The 25,597-nt window shown below is 42.7% G+C and overlaps 3 protein-coding genes across 3 annotated transcripts; 2 read left to right on the top strand and 1 right to left on the bottom strand.

Annotated features, from left to right (window-relative positions):
* Positions 1–307: 307 nt before the first annotated feature.
* On the bottom strand, positions 308–4,290 carry LOC106562664 (proteasome subunit alpha type-4). The gene is made up of 9 exons (XM_014127632.3): positions 4,188–4,290; positions 3,734–3,762; positions 2,563–2,605; positions 2,268–2,430; positions 1,911–1,988; positions 1,659–1,747; positions 1,343–1,473; positions 852–975; positions 308–552 (listed from the first exon to the last, which is right to left on the bottom strand). Exons 2-9 carry the CDS (start codon positions 3,734–3,736, stop codon positions 398–400), a joined length of 786 nt encoding a protein of 261 aa, XP_013983107.1. The 5' UTR covers positions 3,737–3,762; positions 4,188–4,290; the 3' UTR covers positions 308–397.
* Positions 4,291–8,289: 3,999 nt separating this feature from the next.
* On the top strand, positions 8,290–11,118 carry LOC145859143 (solute carrier family 25 member 44). Its single transcript, XM_082957911.1, has 4 exons — positions 8,290–8,451; positions 9,163–9,834; positions 10,101–10,228; positions 10,483–11,118. The coding sequence occupies exons 2-4, from the start codon at positions 9,204–9,206 to the stop codon at positions 10,672–10,674; spliced, it is 951 nt and encodes a 316-aa protein (XP_082814037.1). The 5' UTR covers positions 8,290–8,451; positions 9,163–9,203; the 3' UTR covers positions 10,675–11,118.
* Positions 11,119–16,580: 5,462 nt separating this feature from the next.
* Positions 16,581–25,447, top strand: rabp1 (Cellular retinoic acid-binding protein 1). The gene is given in 4 exon segments (NM_001140726.3): positions 16,581–16,704; positions 18,185–18,363; positions 19,261–19,374; positions 25,161–25,447. Coding segments are annotated over 4 exon segments (420 nt in total). The 5' UTR covers positions 16,581–16,634; the 3' UTR covers positions 25,218–25,447.
* Positions 25,448–25,597: the final 150 nt, after the last annotated feature.

Here is a 25,597-nt window from a genome sequence, read left to right as displayed (position 1 = left end):
GCCCATGTGTAATGTGAATCCAATTATATTACATAAGTATATTGGTTGTTCTAAGTGAAACAAGCTGAACTTAATAACAAGTGCTTTAAAACATTTTGCTACTGTGTGCCCTACTGAACATGACCCAGTTCACAACAGTGAAATTCTCTAAACAATCAGGACATACCCTGTGGCATTAATCTTTCCCTTGCCTTGGCTTTTTGGGGGGGGGGGGGGGTTACTGCAGTCTTCAAAGTATTTCTGCGAAGTCTGCCTGGATACACAATAGTTATCACACCATAATGAAACTAGAGATTATATCAGCACATTTGGTTTCAATGTTTTAATAAAGAAAAAGACAAACAAGCGCGTAACACATTACGGGACTTTTAGGAAAGTATGAATTCAAAATACGTGTTTATTTGTCCTTCTCCTTCTGTTCTTTGTCTTTCTTGTCCTTCTCGGCCTTGGCCTCTTCAGCCTCGTGTCGTTTGATCAGCTCCTCCACCTCTTTCTGTTTCAGCACCTTGATCTTGGTCTTTCCGTCTTCTCGCGTCAGGGTGGCTATTTCCACTGGGGAGGTCAAGATAGATATGTTCATATCTCATGCTGTATTACAGACATATCACTTAATATGCATATCTCTAGACACACAACATATTTATTATATACAGTATGTGTGCATGATGTACAACAGCTGATGTCTGTTTTAGACATCATCATCACTAGCCTACTCCCCATAGAACAGCTGTGAATTAGGATAACACTGTCCCACTCTATACAACATCTCCAGTCTGTGTTTACTCAGTGTTCTCCAAGGCAGGATGGGCTCAGTAGTTGTTTAGAACGGTGATGTCAGGTGTAGATCTTACCTTTCTCCGCCGAGAGCTTGCTGACGTCCATGGTCTTGTTCAGGACTTTGACGGCCAACGCCAGGGCAGAGGACAGCGACATCTCACCCTCTTTGAAATCCTGCTTCAACATGGACACTGCAGCCTGGGGGCAGAGAAGACAACATGATGATTTATACAAACGGGTGGGTCTAATCCTGATTGCTTAAAAATCCTTTTCCAGCCGGTGTCTATTCCACAAGTTACCACAGGCTAAAACCTCAGTATCACTCGATGAGATAATTGTGTCTTTTCATTGGGAGGAAGTATGCCACTTAGGAAACCATAAGTCAGACATCCAGCAAAGGGGCTGAATTATTGAAATATTATGCCATAAAAGTATCAGCTATATGTTAATTCCCAGTCAACACTGTAGCACCATCTACTGTGACGTTTCACATCTTTACTTTGTGGCAATGCTGCTGCCAAAACATGTGCATTGTGCCAATGTTGATGACAGCAAACAGGCTTACCGCACTGTTGTTGCCGATGCAAGTAGCCTTCCAGCCTCCATAGTTCCCACTGGGGTCACTCTGGTACAGCTGGAAGCCGTAGTGTTTGTCCCAGCCCATGTACAGCAGAGACACTCCAAACGGCCTCTTCCCTGAAGACACACAACACATCAAATACAATCAAACCTGTGCTTACCCTAACTGTACTCTAATGACTCTGGTATGTTCTTTTCCACACAGCCCTTTGGTCCAGTATGGTTTCAGCAACAGTGTAACCAAGGTGGTGTTTACTAGAGAACCCAACTGAGGTGTTTGTGGCATTTGTCTTATAGCTAACCTCCAAACTGTGTGTAGGCCTGTTTGATGTCACACAACGCTGTCACCAACTGCTCACATGGGATTGGCTCCTGGTACTGCAGTAGATATCTGTGTGAATTAAATAACACATAATCTGTCAGATAAACAGACACGGTGCTAGATCACTAGAGGTGCCTTGTTGGTCTTGCACTAACACTGTACATGGCTTGTATACAAATTAATGAACAAATGGGTCACAGGTAGAGACTGTGGACTTTACTACCCAACGTACCTCTGTGCTATTAGCCTCAGCTCATTGGTTAGAACGTTAGCATCGGAGGTGATTCCGGCAACACTGCAAGCCATGTCTCTGAAAGGATAAAGGTTACGACACCAAATCACAGAGCAGCCCATGGGTATAATGTAGCAGCATGTCTGACATCACCCCAGCTTCAGAGTAGGAGTGCTGATCTAGGATCAGTTTAGCCTTTCTGATCATAATAATAATAATAATAATAATGCAGACCTGATCCTAGATCAACACTCCTAGTCTTGAGACGCTTTATGAGAATATCCTGATCTGTCTTGTTGGCATGCTTATAGCAGTGCTACATATAAGCCTGGCAAGAGAGACTATGGTCATACTCACTCATTGAGCTTGTAGATCTTCTCTGAGAAGAAAACCTCATCAAGCAGCTTGTGGATGTTCCGCCTCTCTGCAGCCAACAGCACTCCGTCATTGGCTAAAATCCCAAGACATGAGCCGGCGTGGCCAATAGCCTCCATGGCATACTCCACCTGATATAAGCGTCCTGTAAAACAGCAACAATGAATTGTTATGTCTGACATGGTTGGTTAGAGGAGAACACTTGACAGTATAGTCTTAAATGTGATGGTAACATTGATTATGGACAGTAAATCTTTATTAGAAAGATAACACTTGCCTTCAGGTGAGAAAATGGTAGTCCGGGAATCATATCTACGAGACTACAAAAACAAATAAGTGTTATCAATTTCCCAAGACAGCACCCAAGTAAAAGGTAGTCACTTGCATCATATTAATCATGTACAGGTAAGTGCCAAAATAAAGGAAACACTTGAGTAAATGAGAGATACAAGGTATATTGAAAGCAGGTGCTTCAACACAGATGTGGTTCCTGAGTTAATTAAGCAAATAAAATAAATAGTACCCAGTTTTATTGGCTACCATGGCTAGATGAGATCTCAGTGACTGAAAGAGAGGTCTCAAAGGAACATAGGGGGTTTAAAAGGTGTGTGTGTGTCTCAGTCACCAGATCTGAACCCAATTGAAGATTTATGGGAGATTCTTACGGGAGATTCTGGAGAAGTGCCTGAGACCACCATTAAACAAAACACCAAATGATGGAAGTTCTCATAGAAGTATGGTGTCACATCCCTCCAATAGAGCTCCAGACACTTGTAGAATCTATACCATGGCGCATTGCTGCTGTTCTGGCAGCTGGTGGTGGTCCAGCGCCCTTTTAAAGTTGCACTATGAAGAAATTGCTCTGCCATTTCCTGGTTGCTAAAACTCCAATCGTTTGCCTAATTTTAGTTTGACAAAATAAGTTAGTATAGTGTAGAGCCCTCAAACTCAACTCTGGACCTCGACGCCAGTTCCACTATTTTTTCCATTGTTGCTCTCTGGTCAGGGACTGATTTAGACCTGGGACACCAGATGGGTGCAGTTAATTATCAGGTAGAACAGAAAACCAGCAGGCTCCAGACCTCGTAGAGTAAGAGTTGAATATCCCTGGTGTAGAGAATCATTGTACCACTGTGAAATATATCTTCCGTAACCAAAAATATTGTATTTTCAGCTCTTTGAAACTGGTACAAAACAGAAAGTAAAAGATGCAAAAACAAAACTTAACGAAAAAAAAGCATTGAAATAGCGCACATAGAACAGCTCTACTGCTTCTTAGATTTGCTTTGAAGTAGAATGATAAATCTATAACTCACATTTCTGTGAATTTGGTTGGGTCGCCCAAAAAGTTACATATTGCCACTTTAAGACACTATGCTGGCGTTTCCTTTATTTTTGAAGTTACTTGTACATTACAGATAGCGACGTTAACGTAGCTAGCTACTTACCATGATTCAGCCTGCCTGTAAAATAAAACCTGCGAAACAAATAATTCCAATAATATTAATGAAGTTCCATAATGCAAAGCTCAAAACAATAAGTGCTGCTGTCAACTGAGGGCATGGCAAATCATGACTACTGTTCATTAGACAGGGGCTGGTAAGTTAGCGAACTATATTTGATTAAAGTATAGTTAGTTAGCCAATTAGAAAGTTAACATATAGCTACAGTAGTAGTTAGCGAAGTAACGTTAACGTTTGTTCATTCATACAAGGCAAATGTGTTAAACAGAAATATGATTGTTAGCTAGCATGCTAACCCTTAGCTAGCTATCTTCACAATGACTGGAGAGGATAGCTGACTTTTGGCGCCGTTTTAACAACAAGTCACGTTTTGGCAATGTATGAGATTTTTATAGTAAACATGTGGCTAAACAGACAGGAATATAAAACAGCTATTTACCTTAGCTAGCCTGATGTTGTAGTTTGTTGCTGACACACCGCTGTGAAGCAAGCAAGAATAACTAAGAACTTCCGGGTCCCGTATTTTTGGAGTCCTTCAGAATAAAAGTTCTGTCCTATATACACTTTGTAAATTAATAATTATGGTGAAAATGTGCACAATTATCAATATATTTTATACTAGTTATCATACAAAGAAAAATGTAAAGTATTTCTATAAGATATGTCATTTATTTATTTTTTCAAGCCTAAATAGTCAACAATGTTTTTTATGTGTACTCCTATCATTTATTGCACCGCACAAAATTATCTGTACTTTGTGTCGCAGTAATTCTACTCAGGAGCACTTTTAGTTTCCAAATCCACAGAGTTTACACCCAGAGGAGCGCCACTGATCATTTTGCGGGCCCTATAGAGTGGCCCATCAACTTAAAAACAATATATTTTTTATATTGTACATACATATTTCACAATAAAGAATTATCTGTAGGTTGTGTCAAAGTAGAATGGGGGGGGGGGGGGGGGGGGTCCATTCTACTCAAGAACACTTCTAGTTTCCTCTGGGTGTAAACCAGTGGAGGCTATTCAGAGGAGGAAGGGAAGGACCATCCTCCTCAATGAATTTCAACAAAATAAAAATTGTGAAATATTAAAAAAGGTACCCTTTTTAGAAAGAACTATACTAAATATACTGCTCAAAAAAAATAAAGGGAACACTTAAACAACACATCCTAGATCTGAATGAAATAAATAATCTTAAATACTTTTTTCTTTTTTCTTTACATAGTTGAATGTGCTGACAACAAAATCACACAAAAATAATCAATGGAAATCCAATTTATCAACCCATGGAGGTCTGGATTTGGAGTCACACTCAAAATTAAAGTGGAAAACCACACTACAGGCTGATCCAACTTTGATGTAATGTCCTTAAAACAAGTCAAAATGAGGCTCAGTAGTGTGTGTGGCCTCCACGTGCCTGTATGACCTCCCTACAATGCCTGAGCATGCTCCTGATGAGGTGGCGGATGGTCTCCTGAGGGATCTCCTCCCAGACCTGGACTAAAGCATCCGCCAACTCCTGGACAGTCTGTGGTGCAACGTGGCGTTGGTGGATGGAGCGAGACATGATGTCCCAAATGTGCTCAATTGGATTCAGGTCTGGGGAACGGGCGGGCCAGTCCATAGCATCAATGCCTTCCTCTTGCAGGAACTGCTGACACACTCCAGCCACATGAGGTCTAGCATTGTTTTGCATTAGGAGGAACCCAGGGCCAACCGCACCAGCATATGGTCTCACAAGGGGTCTGAGGATCTCATCTCGGTACCTAATGGCAGTCAGGCTACCTCTGGCGAGCACAGGGAGGGCTGTGCGGCCCCCCAAAGAAATGCCACCCCACACCATGACTGACCCACCGCCAAACCGGTCATGCTGGAGGATGTTGCAGGCAGCAGAACGTTCTCCATGGCGTCTCCAGACTCTGTCACGTCTGTCACGTGCTCAGTGTGAACCTGCTTTCATCTGTGAAGAGCGCAGGGCGCCAGTGGCGAATTTGCCAATCTTGGTGTTCTCTGGCAAATGCCAAACGTCCTGCACGGTGTTGGGCTGTAAGCACAACCCCCACCTGTGGACGTCGGGCCCTCATACCACCCTCATGGAGTCTGTTTCTGACCGTTTGAGCAGACACATGCACATTTGTGGCCTGCTGGAGGTCATTTTGCAGGGCTCTGGCAGTGCTTCTCCTGCTCCTCCTTGCACAAAGGCGGAGGTAGCGGTCCTGCTGCTGGGTTGTTGCCCTCCTATGGCCTCCTCCACGTCTCCTGATGTACTGGCCTGTCTCCTGGTAGCGCCTCCATGCTCTGGACACTACGCTGACAGACACAGCAAACCTTCTTGCCACAGCTCGCATTGATGTGCCATCCTGGATGAGCTGCACTACCTGAGCCACTTGTGTGGGTTGTAGACTCCGTCTCATGCTACCACTAGAGTGAAAGCACCGCCAGCATTCAAAAGTGACCAAAACATCAGCCAGGAAGCATAGGAACTGAGAAGTGGTCTGTGGTCCCCACCTGCAGAACCACTCCTTTATTGGGGGTGTCTTGCTAATTGCCTATAATTTCCACCTGTTGTCTATTCCATTTGCACAACAGCATGTGAAATGTATTGTCAATCAGTGTTGCTTCCTAAGTGGACAGTTTGATTTCACAGAAGTGTGATTGACTTGGAGTTACATTGTGTTGTTTAAGTGTTCCCTTTATTTTTTTGAGCAGTGTATATTCACGTCACCAAATAATCTATGAAAACACACTGTTTTGCAATGAAGGTCTACAGTAGCCTCAGCAGCACTCTGCAGGGTAGCACCATGGTGTAGCCAGAGGACAGCTAGCTTCTGTCCTCCTCTGGGTACATTGACTTCAATACAAAACCTTGGAGGCTCATGGTTCTCACCCCCTTCCATAGACTTACACAGTAATTATGACAACTTCTGAACGATGTCCTCCAACCTATCAGATCTCTTGCAGCATGAACTGACATGTTGTCAGGATCAGAGAATGAATCTAGTGCTTAAAGCATAAAATACAGCAAGCTAGCACTGCAGTGCACAAAATGTTCTGAGTAGTTAGCAATCGTACATTAGCAATTGATGTTATTAGTAACTACTGTTGTTGGTTTGGCGTCAAATAAGCCACTCTTTATGTGTTATTTGCCGAATCTCAGTTTTCCATGTGGGTTTTATGATGTAATGTCAACTTTATACATTTATATCCCGGGACCATTCAATTTCCAACTCACCCACAGCAATTCTCCATAAATCTGCTGTGGATTACCCAGAATCCCATACCTTTATCACACAGTGTATTATACAATGTAAACACACTAATCTACCAGGAGGTGGCATAATACCCATTTTATGCAGGAAATTAACAATTTAATTACACCGTTACAGAGGCAAGAGTGTGCAAGGCGTTATTGAATGTGGGTACTGTCTGTCACCTTGATTACTCTAATTTCTCTCGACAGTTCGCCTACACTTTAATTCGTAGGCAAGGTTGAAGCAACCTCATGATGGGTATAGGGAAAATTTGAGTATAATGTAGTAACCTAAACCTATCGACATTGAGCTGGGTGAATGGAATATGAATGACAGTCATCCAATATGCTGTAATAGAAATAAGGCCATGCTCATACAAAAATAAGTTTTCCCTCATCTTAAAGGTAAACTGTGTTGATTTGGAAACTAAAAGTGAGTAGAATAGACCTCCTTTTTACTGCAACACAACGTACAGATAATTGTTTTCGGTGCAATATGTATTCCCAGTATGAAAAAACGATTGGATTCAAACTGATTGGCCACTTTAAGGGCTGATTAGCAGCGACGCTAAATACGAGGTCAAATCAAGTCCCATTTATTTTGAACCCACTGAAGTCGGAGATTTCACTTTTGTATATTATCTACTGCACTTGCGTTGGAAATGTTAACATATGCCAATGAAGCCCCTTGAATGTAATTGATTTCTGAGTTCCCAGTTGTTTTGAACGCGGCACAAACTACGGATTTGGAAACTAAAAGTGTTCCAGAGTAGAATGGACCCCCTTTTACTGCGACACAAAGAACATGAAATTATTTTTTTAATGCTGTTAACAATAATGTAAATTCTAAACATTTATGTGTGCTATGAAGGCGATTAACTTAATTACATTTTTCATATTGTTAAACAAAATTCTAAGTCTGCTAACATTTCCTCATATAATGTTACGGATTTCAACCATTTGTATTATAATTTTTTTCGGGACTTTCATTTTGAAGGAAAATCGCCGAGGTTACGGCCTTATTCTTGCTAAGTTTTGCTTATTCTTGTTGGCTAAACGGAGGTCGGACACGGGGCATAGAGTTTAGAAAAAGCTATCTCATTGGCAAAGAACCGGTCTAAGAAAATACTGTATAGCGCCATCTATTGTCAAGGTGGTGTCTCTCTGTGGTAGCGCAGTACAGTGGAGGAGAAAAGTTCAATTATTACAAAACCCCCACGCTTGCTGAGCAAAAAAAAACTACGAAAAAACGCCACCTGCTGGAAACCACAAATGTTTTTCCCAGTTAACCCTCTCGCGTTGCCTCTTCCTCTCTGGTTTAGTTCTCCAACATAACATCAAATCATAACACGGACAGATATCTCTAAATTCGGTATCGCTTTCCTCACCTGCTGATATGACATTGCTATTCTGACAATGTACATAATATTTTGATATACATTTGTCCAACGAGGTAAATTAACGTTTGCTTGTTTCAAATAGTTAGTTCAAACTGTTAGTTAGCCTGCTTGCTAGCAAGGAAATCAACCAACGCATAGCTGGCTAGCTAGCAATAGCTAGTGACTGGATGCATTATTATTAGCCAGTTAGCTAGCCAATTTGTGGTTACATAGAGTCTGACCTACTGTTTACACATGCACAAGTATTCAACCTATGCATTGTTAGTTAGCTACTATTTCAGTGTTATTTCCGGATTGCGCGATTGACAATAGGCTCTTTGGTTTAGGGAACATTGTGTCCTGTGACCTGCAACTAGCAGTAGTTTGTAATGTTAGCGCATAACTACTTCAACTAGAGAGCACATTGAAGCTCCCCATCAATGCGCGATCTGTTTTTACCTTATCAGGTTTTTGATAACATGGTCATGACTGCTACGAAGCAGTACAGTGTGTGTATGACGTTTGATTCTTCCTAACACAAACCCAGTCAGTTTAGACATCGCTCATTTCCCAAGGAGACTTGCGAGAAAATGAGTGACACACCACACAACACAGGCCTTGTTTTCTGATGTAGTAGTTTGTGAATCATTGTCATGATACTGGTACAACCTTCAGACCTACTGCCATCTTTAATTCATTCAAAGATGATGCATTCAAGACTTCCAATGTTGTGCTACCTGGTGGAGGAAACCGTTGACAGTGTTGTGTGGTCTGTATTTCCCCAGGTAGCGGCTAGTCTGATGAGGCGGCTCTCCAGAAAGGCAGGATGCAACAGAACAGGAACATCCAGATCATTGAATGGGAGGACCTGGACAAGAGGAAGTTCTACTCCTTCGGGGTATTCATGACCATGACCATCCGGGCCACCGTCTACCCGGCCACCCTCATCCGCACCAGGCTGCAAGTGCAGAAGGGCAAGTCGCTCTACAACGGGACCTTTGATGCCTTCTTCAAGATCCTGCGGGCCGAGGGCATGCGGGGCCTCTACCGCGGCTTCATGGTCAACACCTTCACTCTCATATCGGGCCAGGCTTACATCACCACCTACGAGCTGGTGAGGAAATACGTCTCCAACTATTCCAATGACAATACCGTCAAGTCTCTGGTGGCGGGTGGCGCGGCGTCCCTGGTTGCACAAACCATCACTGTCCCCATAGACGTGATTTCCCAGCAGCTGATGATGCAGGGCCAAGGGAAGCACCTGACTCGCTTCCGGGTCAAGCTCAAAACGGAGTCCGACGGGAAGACCAAAATGGCATTTGGCCAAACCAGGAACATGATTGCTCAGATCTTTGCGGCCGACGGTTTCCGAGGCTTCTACAGGGGATATGTGGCCTCCCTTCTAACATACATCCCAAATAGTGCGGTCTGGTGGCCTTTTTATCACTTTTACGCAGGTAAAAAGGAGTGTTTGTTTACAAGGATATGTATCCAAGGATCGAGTTCCCGGACACAGGTTAAGCCTGGTTCTGGACAAAGCGCTTCATTGAGCTTTGAGTCCTGGAGTAGGCTTAATCCAGGAAACCGGCCCTTAATGTTATTATTACTATTTTCTTCAAGAAGGGTCGGAGATTAATGTCTTATATCTTCATAGTTCATAAAGTCAACATACATTGTCTATAAGTAGCATTTCAAAGCAAAAATCTTCCACAACGTTTCACAGAACAGCTATCCAAAATGGCGCCCAGTGACTGCCCTCATCTACTACTCCAAGCCATGGCCGGACCACTAGCTGCTGCGACTGCATCCACTGTCACCAACCCCATGGATGTGGTCAGAGCTAGAGTGCAGGTAGAGTACAACTTCAGCTAAATGCACTAGTGGAATGTAATGGGGTAAACGGTCTGTTTGGATAGTCAGGGATAGGCAACCCTGGTCCTGGAGTGGCACAGGCACATTTTTTTTTTTTTTTCTTTATTCAACAAAATCCTACAGACCAGAGTTTCCTACCCCGGGTCTAAATCCTGGCATTGCAAATCGAATTTTACACAAAAAAATGTACATGAATAAATACCTTTGTAACAACAGCCTTGTGTGGGTGGCAGGTTGAAGGAAGGACCTCCGTCATCGAGACGTTCAGGCACCTGCTGGCAGAGGAGGGATTCTGGGGGATGACCAAAGGGCTGTCTGCACGCATCATATCCTCCATTCCCACCGCCATCGTTATGGTCGTGGGCTACGAAACCCTCAAGAGAGTGAGCTTGAGACCGGAGCTGGTCGACTCCAGACACTGGTAGAGGACATTAGCATCCAATCCCAAATCAACCCCTAGCCCAAACCCTCTATGCCCAGGTTAGGGGATAGGTTTTACCAATATGGAAATAGCTACAAATTTCTCACTTGAATTTTCACCACATTGTATATACAATCATAGGGGGTAAGGGACACAGATTGATTTGGGTTTGGAAATTGTTGTTGTGGCCCTGATTCCAATTTGGCCTCTAGAGCTCCCCTGACCTCACCACTGCATAGGTGATAGCAATAGAGCCCAATATTGGCCAAGGGACTGAAATGGAACTGGGCCAACAAGCTCTGCCTGCTTCTATTCCTTAATGGCTTTCTTGTCCTTATCATTTTGTTTGCCTTTTAAACTACTGCTGCCTTTAGTGGGGATTTTTATCTTAAGTTGTAAGTGAATGAAGGAACAGTAGTTTGAGATTTGATGTCATTACAATGTGTAATTTGTGACCGGTGCTGAGCGATTAACCCGAAATGTTGGTTATTTTTTGTTTTTTAAACAACTAATTGACCAATGTCTGTTGAATTATTTGAATTCCATTATGCACAGTTTTTCTAGCGATAAATCAGATCAAGCCCGAACTGTCCAATGGAGTTGTAGTTTCCAACAGGCTAATATTCTACATAGTTTAGCGCAGAAAACACGGTAGTCAACTACAATGACCATAATCCATTGCGTGCCAACTTGTCTGGTCTGAGACAGAAGAACGTGATCAGGAGGGATAGAAAACAGTGCCATAGTGAGGCATCTACCTGAAAATAAATTATCCAAGATTGATAGTTGGTATTCAGCAGTCATAAAAGCATGCCCTGTTTACTTTGAAGAACTACTCAAATTGTCACGTTCCTCGTATTCTCCCTCATCGGAAGATATGTCGAAATCACTCGATGACCAATACGCAGCAGGTTGACTGTTCCACATCATATTTATTTTAGATGGAAACGACAAAACAAAATAAACACTCAGAGGAGAAAGGTGACAGTTTCACAGGTGAAACGAAACACAGTGCAAAATTACAATTACCCACAAAAATCAAACAAACACACCCCACTATATGGGACTCTCAATCAAAGGCAGATAGACAACACCTGCCTTCAACTGAGAGTCCCAACCCCAATTAACCAAACAAACATACACTCACTAAACTCCACATAGAAATACCTAACCTAGAACCTACCCCAACACTCACAACCCCACTATACCATAACCAAACATAACTGCCACGTCCTGACCAAATATAATACAAAAAAACCTAAGTATATGGTCAGGACGTGACACAAATAGTGATTTTGTCAGACAACATGGGCAGCAGCTCTGTAAAGATGAGATGACTTGGAATGAAATAAAGTCATCAAATAAGCTTAAAACAAATGAGATATTGATTTAAAGTTGTGAATAAATGATGCTTAATAAGTGATAAGCAGTAATGGGCAGTCACTACTGTCATGGGACGTTTAATTGTTTTACTCTGTGTTACAGTATTCAAACCACATAATGCGCAGTGCATTTAATGTAAAAAAAATAATAATTAAAGAAAACGATAATTTTTTAAATAATCAAACCAAACCGACCTCAAAAAGTAATCGCTCAGCACTAGTTGGTTCCTTCGGTATAAACACTGAACTGATCCATCACTTCTAATGTATTTCTACTGTCTTAGTAATAGGATAGATGCTCTTAAATCTGTTTATAGCTGCCCTCTGTAGCCTTTATCAGGTTTAGTCCTAGGAGGTAGCAACAGCAAATTGCATACACAAGTTCAGCTCAAACACACAGGACAAAACAACCAATTAGGGCACATGTTCCTCTTCTTCTTTGACTTTTCACTTGCAAAGACCCTCCCTCCCCTTTAGTCCTCCCAACCTAATCTCGTCCACCCAGCCAGCTCTCTAGCAATTGAGCCTGGGGTTGGACAAGGTTACTCCCAGCACAAAATAAAGAAGTCAGTAGAGTCACATTATTTAACAGAAATCGTGGCAATGGAGGATAGATGTAAATGATACAATATTATATTAGAAGTAGTACATATAACTTTGGGGTGTTTAGGGCAGTCATCTTATTGTGAATGAAAAAAAGATGTGTTGTGATCCTGTAAATGATACTGTTAAAGCACATTGTTTCCAATTGTCTTCACCTCAACTCCAATATTCAATAGTTTGACCCTGGTATTTACCATTGCTGCTGTGGCAATATTAGCAATATTCAACGAATGTTGTACTGAACCATCACGATTGTTGGCCAATTGTGAAATGCTAACTGTTGTAGTTTAAAATGTTCAGTAAATGACTTCTCTGATGGTTTCAGGGTTGGAACTTTGGGAGGGATTTGTTGTTAGTGTGCTGGACCACCAGTGAAGTTCTCTTTAAAGGACTCCAGGCAGAGAACGAGATGAGGCATGTCCCTTTGTGTATTGTGGCAGTAAACCTCTGAGTGCAATCTATGTATTAACTTAATCACTTCCAGCTCAAACGTGTGGTTGCACAATGTACATTTCATTGAATTTATCAATATATTATTGTCTTAAAATAAAATGTTCTTTAGTTATTTATTGAAAAAATATTTGTATTTTCATATTTTTCTGGACAATAGCAAAGCAAATGTTCAAACTATACTGAAGAAAAATATAAACGCAACGATTTCAAAGATTTTACTGAGTGACATGACTGGAAATACAGATATGCATCTGTTGGTCACAGATACCTTAAAATAAATGGGTCTCACAATGTGCCTCAGGATCTCATCACGGTATTTCTGTGTATTCAAATTGCCATTGATAAAATGCAATTGTGTTCGTTGTCCGTACCTTATGCCTGCCCATACCACAACCTCACCACCACCACCATGGGACACTCTGTTCACAACGTTGACATCAGCAAACTGCTCACCTACATGACGTCATACACGTGGTCTGTGGTTGTGAGGCCAATTGGACGTACTGCCAAATTCTCTAAAACGATGTTGAAGGTTTTTTGTAGAGAAATGAACATTAAAGTCTCTGGCAACAGCTCTGGTGGACATTCTTGCTGACAGCATGCCAAATACACACTCCCTCAACTTGAGACATCTGTGGCATTGTGTTGTGTGACAAAATGGCACATTTTATAGTGGCCTTTTATTGTCCTCCAGCACAAGGTGCACCTGTGTAATGATCATGCTGATTAATCAGCTTCATGATATGGCACACCTGTCAGGTGGATGGATTATCTTGGCAAAGCAGAAATGCTCACTAACAGGGATGTTAACAAATTTGTGCACAACATTTTAAAGAAATAAGCTTTTTGGGCATATGAAATGGGACCAACACTTTACATGTTGCGTTTATATTTTTCTTCAGTGTAGTTTACATCTTACTTGCCTTCTAGGTTCATTTATGTACATTAGTATTTCTGTCTCAAATACTCTGTCATGTATTGGAAAGGGCCCTTCTTATGGGCAACAAGGCCCTCTTTCGAGGCTTGTTTTGTAAATCCATGCTCCCCTAGGGTGAGTAGGGACTGTAATTTGACTTCAAAGAAGTCAATAAGCAAGCACATTCAAAATATATAGACTACTGCCTGGAATTTTAATATCAAACTTGACCCAAAAAACAATAATTAAAGAAAAAGGAATCCAGGCAGCACACAGGCTTGCTGTTTAACAAAGTGTGTTCTGTTGTCTACACAGTGACAACCGAGTGGCTGGTTTAAAACGTCTGCTATGGTCAGTCACATCACATGGCTCCAACATAATGGAGATTCACTAGAAACCAAACGGAAGAAAAAGGAGAGAAATGGGGAGAGACTATACTTGCACTAATGAATAGGACCCAGGTTTCTTTGATGGTTTTGTGTGGCAGTTTTGTTTCACTAACTTGGGTCATTAAAACATCACGATTGGATGGCAGACTCACCTTGGTTGTTCTGCCATGACTAAGGTTAAGCATGACAAATGACCATTAAGAGAATGATAGAGGGGGTCTTTAAGCTAGTCCTTTAGGAGTCCATAGAAAAAGCCCCAGGGCTTTGAAAGGGTCCGCATTGGGCTAGCAGACATTTTGGGAGAGCACAATGCAATTCGCTGCTCTGAATGGCTAATGTCTCCTAGATGTTCTTGTGACTGGGGGGCCTTAGTATGTCTATTTGGAAGTGACGTTCTGACACACAAGGTCATGTATCTGTGTTGCTAGTTATTAGGTGAGATGGATAGGATCCATTAGAAGGAGTCCATTTAATTTAAATCCAATATACAGTCTTAGGGGGAAAAGGGTTCTATATAGAACCAAAAAGTGTTCTATCGCTTATTTCATATATTTCGCCCCTAAAAGTGAAGCAAGCGATAGAACCCTTTTTGGTTCTTAAAAAAAATATGTTTTTAAGAGTGTATGGTTAACTAGTGGCGCAGCGTTCTAAGGCACTGCATCTCAGTGCTAGAGGCGTCACTGCAGACCCTGGTTCAATCCCGGGACTGTATCACAACCGGCCGTGATCGAGAGTCCCATAGGGCAGCGCACAATTGGCCCAGTGTCGTCCGGGTTAGAGGAGGCCGGGGTAGGCCGTCATTCGAAATAAGAGTTTGTTCTTAACTGACTTGCCTAGTTAAATAAAAACTACGTCATAGTCCCAAGTGTGCATACAGATTTCAGGGAGGATGAATATCTTGACTAAGCTGTCACCCATTCATTTGTTTGAAATATTTTGTAATTTAAATGTCTATGGATTGTCTCATCACAACCAGCAGAATACTTTCAAAGTTAGAAAATGTTTATCAAATCAGTGAATTATCCCTTTGTGTATTTCTCCCCTCACAGCATGATACTAATAATTAAATAAGTCCACTCACTAAAAAACTAAAACAAAGCTGCACGAACCTCGTGAAAGGGTAATTCATTCAACGCTTAACACAAACAATCTAACCATTTCTCTGTTTTTCTTTCCCCTACTGCTCTCTGTGTGTTCAAAGAAAAACAGCACCCAAAGACTAAAGACAAATCTATTGATTGATGAGACAAACTGTGGTGGACCAGCATGCATAGGGAAATAGATGGGAGCCTTTTTAACGTGACACTTCCTGGAGGGATGACAGAGTGCTCCCTGCTCTGCTCTATACATGAATGATCAACTGCTGTCTGGAAGCCACTTTGTCAAAGAGATTGATGAAGAGCCATCAGAAAGAGAACAAATCAGACTTGATGGGAGGGGGAGTGAGTGAAGCTATCGGGGCCTCTCATTCTGTGTTGGGGGGCTGTTTCAGTGACTTGGTGAGTTGGGGGGGGGGTGCTTGGGTTGAATTGGACTTAATGGGAAATGTATTGAATGCATGTTTAGTCTGATCCTTAGCTGTAGCCAGGGAGAGAGGGCTTGTCAATGGGATGAACGTTAGATGGACATTGACTCCCATCGTTTATCAAAGAAAGATCTTAGATCTTATCACAACTACAATATTGGTTTATATTAGAAACCATAATTGCATTCAACGCTTTATTATATTGCTGTGATGGTGACATCCATGGTTCTTTTCTATGGAATTCATTCCATTTAAATGTCCTATTTGTCCTATTTATATTGCAGGCTTGAAACGAGACCACCTGAACCCCTGTCCATCTGTCATTTAAAATGGTCATTAAGAGGACATTTCACTCACTACAGGACTAGAGAGAGAGGAGCATGCTGTGAGGGGTTATTACAGAGAGAGAGAGAGGAGCATGCTGTGAGGGGTTATTACAGAGAGAGAGAGAGGAGCATGCTGTGAGGGGTTATTACAGAGAGAGAGAGAGGAGCATGCTGTGAGGGGTTATTACAGAGAGAGAGAGAGGAGCATGCTGTGAGGGGTTATTACAGAGAGAGAGAAAGGGAGGGAGGGTGAAAGGGAGCGCGTAGGGGAGGGATAGTGGGACAGTGAGCTGATGAGATACAGAGCATATCAAGAGGCAGAGAGAGATCAGCAGAGAGAGATCGGTACACGTCGAGCCTTCCCAAGAAAATGACCAATTTCGCAGGCACTTGGAAAATGAGAAGCAGTGAGAATTTTGATGAACTACTCAAAGCACTTGGTAAGATGTCTATAGTTCTTACCTTCTATCATTAAGAGCTATTTGAAAGAATAAATACTTAACCACATACTATCAAAATCCTAACTGTTCTTTCTCTATTGTGTCCGACTACCAAACCCATCATTATTTTTATCTGTGTTCTATTATTGGGGAAATATTTGAGAAAACAATAATTGGGAGAGAGCACAGGCTGCCTGACATCTTGATCATCTTTGAGTTTTACATATATCATCAGTTTTAGGATCATCCCAGCATGTATTAATCCATGTACCTTGTTCATTTGAGATGCATTTGATGTTGTCATTTGTTGATATTCCGAAAGAATAGAAAATGTACACAAGGTGCACATGTAATATACATATTACAAATCACTTAAGCTTGATCTTGCATGTTGTTTCCTGCCATAGAATAGTCATCTTTTCAGTGAAAGCAGTGAGGGTGGATCATCCCAAAGCTGCACTATTGAGCCCAGCTGGTGTGGAATAGATGAGACAATCCACTGTGTATGTTTTCTCAAGTACGTCTCCTGTGACTGCACTGAGATCTCACTTAATCTGAGCTCTAGGTATTGGGTTGGACAAAACTTTGGCTTTTGGTGCAATAGTTTTTTTTTTTTCATCGTGGAACAAAGAGATGAGAGGAGAAAAAAAGGTGAAAAGATTGAACTCCTCTCCTCTGGGGAACTCAAGTACACAGATTGTAGTTTTAAATGAGAACAATAAGACTAGTACTGAAGGATACAGTATTTGAGAGAGAGAGAGCAGCTCTGAAAACATATGCAGAGGGGAATGAATGGAAACAGCAAGACATTTTCTCATCCAATTGGTTATATTGCAACTGTGTGACACAGCCAACTAGCGCCATAATAACTTCTTGGAGGAATCCATCAGTCTGCAGGAGAGCTAAACAAAGCTAATGACTCCAGCATTCCTTGTTTTCATCACCTTGTCATAGCGTCCACCCATATTTGCAACATCTGCTAATAACCATCTCATTTGCAGTTGCTTGCCTTGAGAACTCTGTATATAACAACTTGAATACCTACAGTGCACCATTGATATCTTCTCACACTCCAAGAACCTTCTGTCTACCATGACTTTACCACAAATAGGTAACACTGCCACTATGCATTCCTCTTGTAAATAAGCACAACCTACACCTTTGCAAGTGGAATTCAGGATTGTTTTCCTTCTATCAATGTCGCCAGGAGGAGACAGAAATGTAACTGTACTCATCTTTGAATCAGGTGAGGATAGGAGCAAACATGACATACCAGATGTCAATACAAGTCAAACGATAGCCCCGTGAAGCCGTATTGTCACCATGGGTTCAACCCAGTGGCATGTCAAGGTTGTGTCCAGTCAGTTGTCATAACCTGACAAAGTCAAAACTGATCAATGACACATTCTGACATGCAATTGGTTATGCAGCACTTATGACCATTAATGTAAGCATAATGACAGGTGTTATTTGCCCACAGGCGTCAATGCTATGTTGAGGAAGGTGGCTGGTGCCGCGGCGTCCAAACCTCACGTGGAGATCAGGCAGAATGGGGAGCAGTTCTACATCAAGACCTCCACCACCGTGCGCACCACCGAGATCAACTTCCTCATAGGCCAGGAGTTCAATGAGGAGACAGTAGATGGCAGGAAGTGCAAGGTAAAGTCTCTGAGTCTGCCCCATATAATGTAAAGGTAGTCTGCCACCATACAATGTAAAGGTAGTCTCTGCCCCCATTCAATGTAAAGGTAGTCTCTGCCCCCATACAATGTAAGGTAGTCTCTGCCCCATACAATGTAAAGGTAGTCTCTGCCCCCATACAATGTAAAGGTAGTCTCTGCCCCCATACAATATAAAGGTAGTCTCTGCCCCATACAATGTAAAGGTAGTCTCTGCCCCCATACAATGTAAGGTAGTCTCTGCCCCATACAATGTAAGGTAGTCTCTGCCCCATACAATGTAAAGGTAGTCTCTGCCCCCATACAATGTAAAGGTAGTCTCTGCCCCATACAATGTAAAGGTAGTCTCTGCCCCATACAATGTAAAGGTAGTCTCTGCCCCCATACAATGTAAAGGTAGTCTCTGCCCCATACAATGTAAAGGTAGTCTCTGCCCCATACAGTGTAAAGGTAGTCTCTACCTATACAATGTAAAGGTAGTCTCTGCCCCCATACAATGTAAAGGTAGTCTCTGCCCCCATACAATATAAAGGTAGTCTCTGCCCCCATACAATGTAAAGGTAGTCTCTGCCCCCATACAATATAAAGGTAGTCTCTGCCCCCATACAATGTAAAGGTAGTCTCTGCCCCCATACAATGTAAAGGTAGTCTCTGCCCCATACAATGTAAAGGTAGTCTCTGCCCCCATACAATGTAAAGGTAATGTCCCAATCCTATTCAGATAGCATTTGTACGGATGAAGGAAAGGAGACAAGCAGAGGAAGCTACATTGAGGAAGCTCATCCAGATCAGATCCCCTTTCAGATAAGTGAGGACAGGAAAGTACATGGATGTACTGACATGGACCCTCTTCATTGCATTACACTCATATCAACAGAGCCTGGCCACATGGGAGACAGAGAGCAAAATGTACTGCAGGCAGACTCTCCTGGATGGCAACGGCCCAAGGACCTTCTGGACCAGAGAGCTGAGGGGAGATGAACTCATACTGGTGAGGAAGTTTGTGACTAAAGAAAGGTAGTAGGCAAGGCTGTCATGTCAGGCCCACTCAGTTTTATCCATTTGTACACTGAAAATATAGAACAGCGTTCCTTTCACAAATAATTCATTCAAAGAGCTCAAATTTGTCTATCAAATTAGTTTTATGATGTATACAAATCAAATCAAATTGTATTTTTCACATGCTTCGTAAACAGGTGTAAACTAAACAGTGAAATGCTTGCTTATGGGTCCTTTTCCAACAATGCAGAGAGAAAGATAAAGATTAAAATAATAAATAGTGGCATGAGGTAAAATACACACTGAATAACAATAAGGAATAGAAAATAACATGGCTTTGTACAGGGAGTAGAACATAACATGGCTTTATACAGGGAGTAGAAAATAACATGGCTTTATACAGAGGAGTAGAAAATAAGCATGGCTTTATACAGGGAGTAGAAAATAACATGGCTTTATACAGGGAGTAGAAAATAACATGGCTTTATACAGGGAGTAGAAACTAACATGGCTTTATACAGAGAGTAGAAAATAACATGGCTTTATACAGGGAGTAGAAACTAACATGGCTATATACAGGGAGTAGAAACTAACATGGCTATATACAGGGAGTAGAAAATAACATGGCTTTATACAGGGAGTAGAAACTAACATGGCTTTATACAGGGAGTAGAAAATAACATGGCTTTATACAGGGAGTAGAAAAGTGTGTGGGTAGAGTCCAGTGTGTGTGTAGAGTCCAGTGTGTGTGTGTAGAGTCCAGTGTCTGTGTAGAGTCCAGTGTCTGTGTAGAGTCCAGTGTGTGTGTGTGTGTGTAGAGTCCAGTGTGTGTGTAGAGTCCAGTGTGTGTGTAGAGTCCAGTGTGTGTGTAGAGTCCAGTGTGTGGTAGAGTCCAGTGTGTGTGTAGAGTCCAGTGTGTGTGTAGAGTCCAGTGTGTGTGTAGAGTCCAGTGTGTGGTAGAGTCCAGTGTGTGTGTAGAGTCCAGTGTGTGTGTAGAGTCCAGTGTGTGTGGTAGAGTCCAGTGTGTGTGTGTAGAGTCCAGTGTGTGTGTGTGTAGAGTCCAGTGTGTGTGTAGAGTCCAGTGGGTCAATGCAGGGTCAATGCAGGTAGTCTGGGTAGCCATTTGATTAGCTATTTAGCAGTCTAATGGCTTGGGGGTAGAAGTTCATCCTGTTGGTTCCAGACTTGGTGTACTGGTACCCCACACTGTTAGTGTTAACACTTCATTCTGAACCCTAAAGAGAGTAGGCCTGCACTTCATACTATGCCCCAAGAGATTATACTGTAGGTTCAAACAGACGCTTGACATCAAAGCTAAGACAAGCTTTTCCACCAGAACACTCCATATGATGGATTTTGCTCTGCACAGCCTAACTCAGAAACTATTGTCACTGTTACGAACACCTCTGAAAGGGTTCCTAAGGGATTTCAAAGCTTGCTCTTTGATGTATTGGTACAGGCTGATATTATACTGCACAAAAATATATGTTGGCTGTTAAGCTCCTCACATACCAGGTCCTTACATCCATCAAAAACACTTCTTGACTTCTTCACGACACTGGCTTTCATATTAAAAAGAAAATGTGCTTTCTGGAAACTTCTGGCCTGTTTTAATTTTATAGACCAGATTGACAACAATAAATGGTGCCTATAACCTTAGATTCCAGTTTATAAGTGATGAGGATAACCTCTTTATTGACTCTTACAAAGCCCAGAGGGAAATCAAGAGGAAAGCCTCTATGTAAGGGACTCCTTTCTGGATAGCATGCTTGGACTTTGCAACACTCATGACATGTGTGTTTCAACTCAAGGGTGTGTAGTTCTGTGCATATTGAGCCATATGATAGGTCTGTGAGGCCGTTGTTGGACAACTGTCTGATTGTTTAGAGAAGGGATCATGAGTTTGGCTCAGAGTTTTGTCCAATATTAGAGGGAGAGGTCAGTGTAACACCTGTTGTTTTTTTGATGTCAAACATTTTTCCCACTAGGCACACAATCTTGTGTTTTACTGTGGAGGAAAATACTTTTTCACTAAATACTCAACTTGGTAGGGTCTCAAAAGGTGGGAACCATGACTTTTTCTTATTGAATTACCGCAATATGGAGAAAGTCACCACTGCATCTGCCCATCCACATGCAGCAAAACCCATTTGATGACAAACAAGGTGCCACGATACACTTCTTCCCAGGTCCCACACATCGAAAAACAAACCTCTTGAAAGGTTGATCCCCCACATAACTCCAGAATTTTGTTCTCACAGGCAATGGATCTAAATTTGAACAATTTGAACAATTTGTTTATTAATTCCAGGGAGCTAATGGGCAGCGTCTCATCCTCCACTAAAACAAGCCTGCTCTCCTTCCGGTGACAAAGGAATCTGGACCTGGCCAGGAAAACGGAAATGCAGGTGGCTCATGTCAAAGCATCTATGAGCTGATGAGGAAATTAAGCTTTGAAGGAGGAAGGGAAGGAGGGATGGAGGGGAGGAGGGATGGAGGGGGGTTGGGGGAAGGAAAGTAATGAAGACCGTATGTTCTGGCTTTACTGTATCCAGTGATGTAAGACGGATGGAGTCCAGGATGTGTTCATTAGCATGGAGAAATCTCGGGGGACTAGTTTAGTTTAATAAGACAGGCAGCAGGGGATGTGCCTGTAGTTACTCTGATACTGCATGTGTTCCTGACTCACACACTGTTCACGTTATCTACCATGCTGTTGTCCTGTAGTTACTGATACTGCATGTGTTCCTGACTGACACACTGTTCACATTATCTACCATGCTGTTGTCCTGTAGTTACTCTGATACTGCATGTGTTCCTGACTGACTGTTCACGTTATCTACCATGCTGTTGTCCCGTAGTTACTCTGATACTGCATGTGTTCCTGACTGACACACTGTTCACATTATCTACCATGCTGTTGTCCTGTAGTTACTCTGATACTGCATGTGTTCCTGACTGACTGTTCACGTTATCTACCATGCTGTTGTCCTGTAGGTACTGATACTGCATGTGTTCCTGACTGACACACTGTTCACATTATCTACCATGCTGTTGTCCTGTAGTTACTCTGATACTGCATGTGTTCCTGACTGACACACTGTTCACATTATCTACCATGCTGTTGTCCTGTAGTTACTCTGATACTGCATGTGTTCCTGACTGACACACTGTTCACATTATCTACCATGCTGTTGTCCTGTAGTTACTCTGATACTGCATGTGTTCCTGACTGACACACTGTTCACATTATCTACCATGCTGTTGTCCTGTAGTTACTGATACTGCATGTGTTCCTGACTGACTGTTCACATTATCTACCATGCTGTTGTCCCGTAGTTACTCTGATACTGCATGTGTTCCTGACTGACACACTGTTCACATTATCTACCATGCTGTTGTCCTGTAGTTACTCTGATACTGCATGTGTTCCTGACTGACACACTGTTCACATTATCTACCATGCTGTTGTCCTGTAAAGTATCGAAGCCCCAATGTAAGGGGGGGGGGGGGGGGGCATTTCCTTCTCCAGTGCCTGATACAGACCTTTACCTCCAACGGTGTGTGTGGAGGGTTAAAAGCTACTGGCTGTCTGCCTGCGCGCAATAATGTGCCTCATTGATCATGTTGTGTTAGAAAACGCCAGTGGACCATGACGCATCTCATGTTAATGTCTCCCTGGACACTTGCTGCACACGGCAGATGGCTCCATCTTAGCGCCATTCTTTAAACCCGAATGATACTTACTTTCCTCCCTCCCTCCCTGGGTGCTGGGGTAATGATGATCTGTGGTGCTGACAAGTTCGGTTGCAGGCTTGCTGCACCTCTGAAAGTACCATAAATCTTTGGGGGCTCGATGCGCCTCTGCCACCCACACATCTCGATCATTTCCCCTCTTCCCTCATTAATTCACTGATACTGTAGCAGCTGCCATGTGCCAAATTGACTGTTTTTGGACAGGAAATCTCAACCAGTTGTGTGCTAAAGCAGTCTTCCATTCTGTCACAATGAGAGTTTGAACAAGAAATATATATACTGCTCAAAAAAATAAAGGGAACACTTAAACAACACATCCTAGATCTGAATGAAAGAAATACTCTTATTAAATACTTTTTTCTTTACATAGTTGAATGTGCTGACAACAAAATCACACAAAAATAATCAATGGAAATCCAATTTATCAACCCATGGAGGTCTGGATTTGGAGTCACACTCAAAATTAAAGTGGAAAACCACACTACAGGCTGATCCAACTTTGATGTAATGTCCTTAAAACAAGTCAAAATGAGGCTCAGTAGTGTGTGTGGCCTCCACGTGCCTGTATGACCTCCCTACAACGCCTGGGCATGCTCCTGATGAGGTGGCGGATGGTCTCCTGAGGGATCTCCTCCCAGACCTGGACTAAAGCATCCGCCAACTCCTGGACAGTCTGTGGTGCAACGTGGCGTTGGTGGATGGAGCGAGACATGATGTCCCAGATGTGCTCAATTGGATTCAGGTCTGGGGAACGGGCGGGCCAGTCCATAGCATCAATGCCTTCCTCTTGCAGGAACTGCTGACACACTCCAGCCACATGAGGTCTATCATTGTCTTGCATTAGGAGGAACCCAGGGCCAACCGCACCAGCATATGGTCTCACAAGGGGTCTGAGGATCTCATCTCGGTACCTAATGGCAGTCAGGCTACCTCTGGCGAGCACATGGAGGGCTGTGCGGCCCCCCAAAGAAATGCCACCCCACACCATGACTGACCCACCGCCAAACCGGTCATGCTGGAGGATGTTGCAGGCAGCAGAACGTTCTCCACGGCGTCTCCAGACTCTGTCACGTCTGTCACGTGCTCAGTGTGAACCTGCTTTCATCTGTGAAGAGCACAGGGCGCCAGTGGCGAATTTGCCAATCTTGGTGTTCTCTGGCAAATGCCAAACGTCCTGCACAGTGTTGGGCTGTATGCACAAGCCCCACCTGTGGACGTCGGGCCCTCATACCACCCTCATGGAGTCTGTTTCTGACCGTTTGAGCAGACACATGCACATTTGTGGCCTGCTGGAGGTCATTTTGCAGGGCTCTGGCAGTGCTTCTCCTGCTCCTCCTTGCACAAAGGCGGCGGTAGCGGTCCTGCTGCTGGGTTTTTTCCCTCCTACGGCCTCCTCCACGTCTCCTGATGTACTGGCCTGTCTCCTGGTAGCGCCTCCATGCTCTGGACACTACGCTGACAGACACAGCAAACCTTCTTGCCACAGCTCGCATTGATGTGCCATCCTGGATGAGCTGCACTACCTGAGCCACTTGTGTGGGTTGTAGACTCCGTCTCATGCTACCACTAGAGTGAAAGCACCGCCAGCATTCAAAAGTGACCAAAACATCAGCCAGGAAGCATAGGAACTGAGAAGTGGTCTGTGGTCCCCACCTGCAGAACCACTCCTTTATTGGGGGTGTCTTGCTAATTGCCTATAATTTCCACCTGTTGTCTATTCCATTTGCACAACAGCATGTGACATTTATTGTCAATCAGTGTTGCTTCCTAAGTGGACAGTTTGATTTCACAGAAATGTGATTGACTTGGAGTTACATTGTGTTGTTTAAGTGGTCCCTTTATTTTTTTGAGCAGTGTATATATTTTTAATTTATCTCACTTGACACCAGTTGGCATATTTGAGATGAACACAAAATGGTCCTGTGTTCTTATCTGAAGGTTCAAAATCTGATCTACAACAGCAGGAAACACTTCTGTTGATGAGTTAACTGGAATCCTTTGTCCCTCTCCCTTCTTTTTCAGACCTTTGGGGCAGACGACGTGGTTTGCACACGGATTTACGTACGAGAAAATAAATAACGCAGCTTCAGGACGGACCAGGACCATCATAATGGGCTCCATCCCCCTTGGTCCAGCTGCAGTAACTCCCCAATACATCCATCTTCAGAGAAATATTTCATAACATAGCATCATATATCGGATTAAACAGACATTTACCATGCTTCATGTAACTAGACCAAACATGCAATTGTATTTATACAACGTTGTTTCTCATGCCAACTGCCACTTTAATAAAACAATGTTTCGTCCTTTTTGTATTTACAGTGTTTTGTCACTATTGGCAATAAGAGACAATATACATATCATTTCAATATATTGTATTATTTGTCTGGTGTCAAGGAAATGTCTAAAGAAATACATCTGCCTGTATCAAGACAAACGTCAGGAAGGAAAACGAT

The sequence above is a fragment of the Salmo salar genome, chromosome 11 (assembly GCF_965601325.2).
Source record: "Salmo salar chromosome 11, fSalSal1, whole genome shotgun sequence".
NCBI lineage: Eukaryota > Metazoa > Chordata > Actinopteri > Salmoniformes > Salmonidae > Salmo > Salmo salar.
Note: the sequence above shows the minus strand (reverse complement) of the source record. Positions and strands in the feature narration are given on the sequence as shown.

What these genes read in the sequence shown, in the direction of transcription:
- LOC145859143 (XM_082957911.1), top strand. Translation starts at nt 9,204, where the DNA reads ATGCAACAGAACAGGAACATCCAGATCATTGAATGGGAGGACCTGGAC. An exon ending in TTTTTATCACTTTTACGCAG is followed by an intron (nt 9,835 to 10,100) that starts GTAAAAAGGAGT and finishes AACGTTTCACAG; the next exon opens with AACAGCTATCCAAAATGGCG. An exon ending in TGGTCAGAGCTAGAGTGCAG is followed by an intron (nt 10,229 to 10,482) that starts GTAGAGTACAAC and finishes TGTGGGTGGCAG; the next exon opens with GTTGAAGGAAGGACCTCCGT.
- LOC106562664 (XM_014127632.3), bottom strand. An exon ending in TACCATTTTCTCACCTGAAG is followed by an intron (nt 2,431 to 2,562) that starts GCAAGTGTTATC and finishes GCTGTTTTACAG; the next exon opens with GACGCTTATATCAGGTGGAG. An exon ending in GCATCGGCAACAACAGTGCG is followed by an intron (nt 976 to 1,342) that starts GTAAGCCTGTTT and finishes CTCTGCCCCCAG; the next exon opens with GCTGCAGTGTCCATGTTGAA.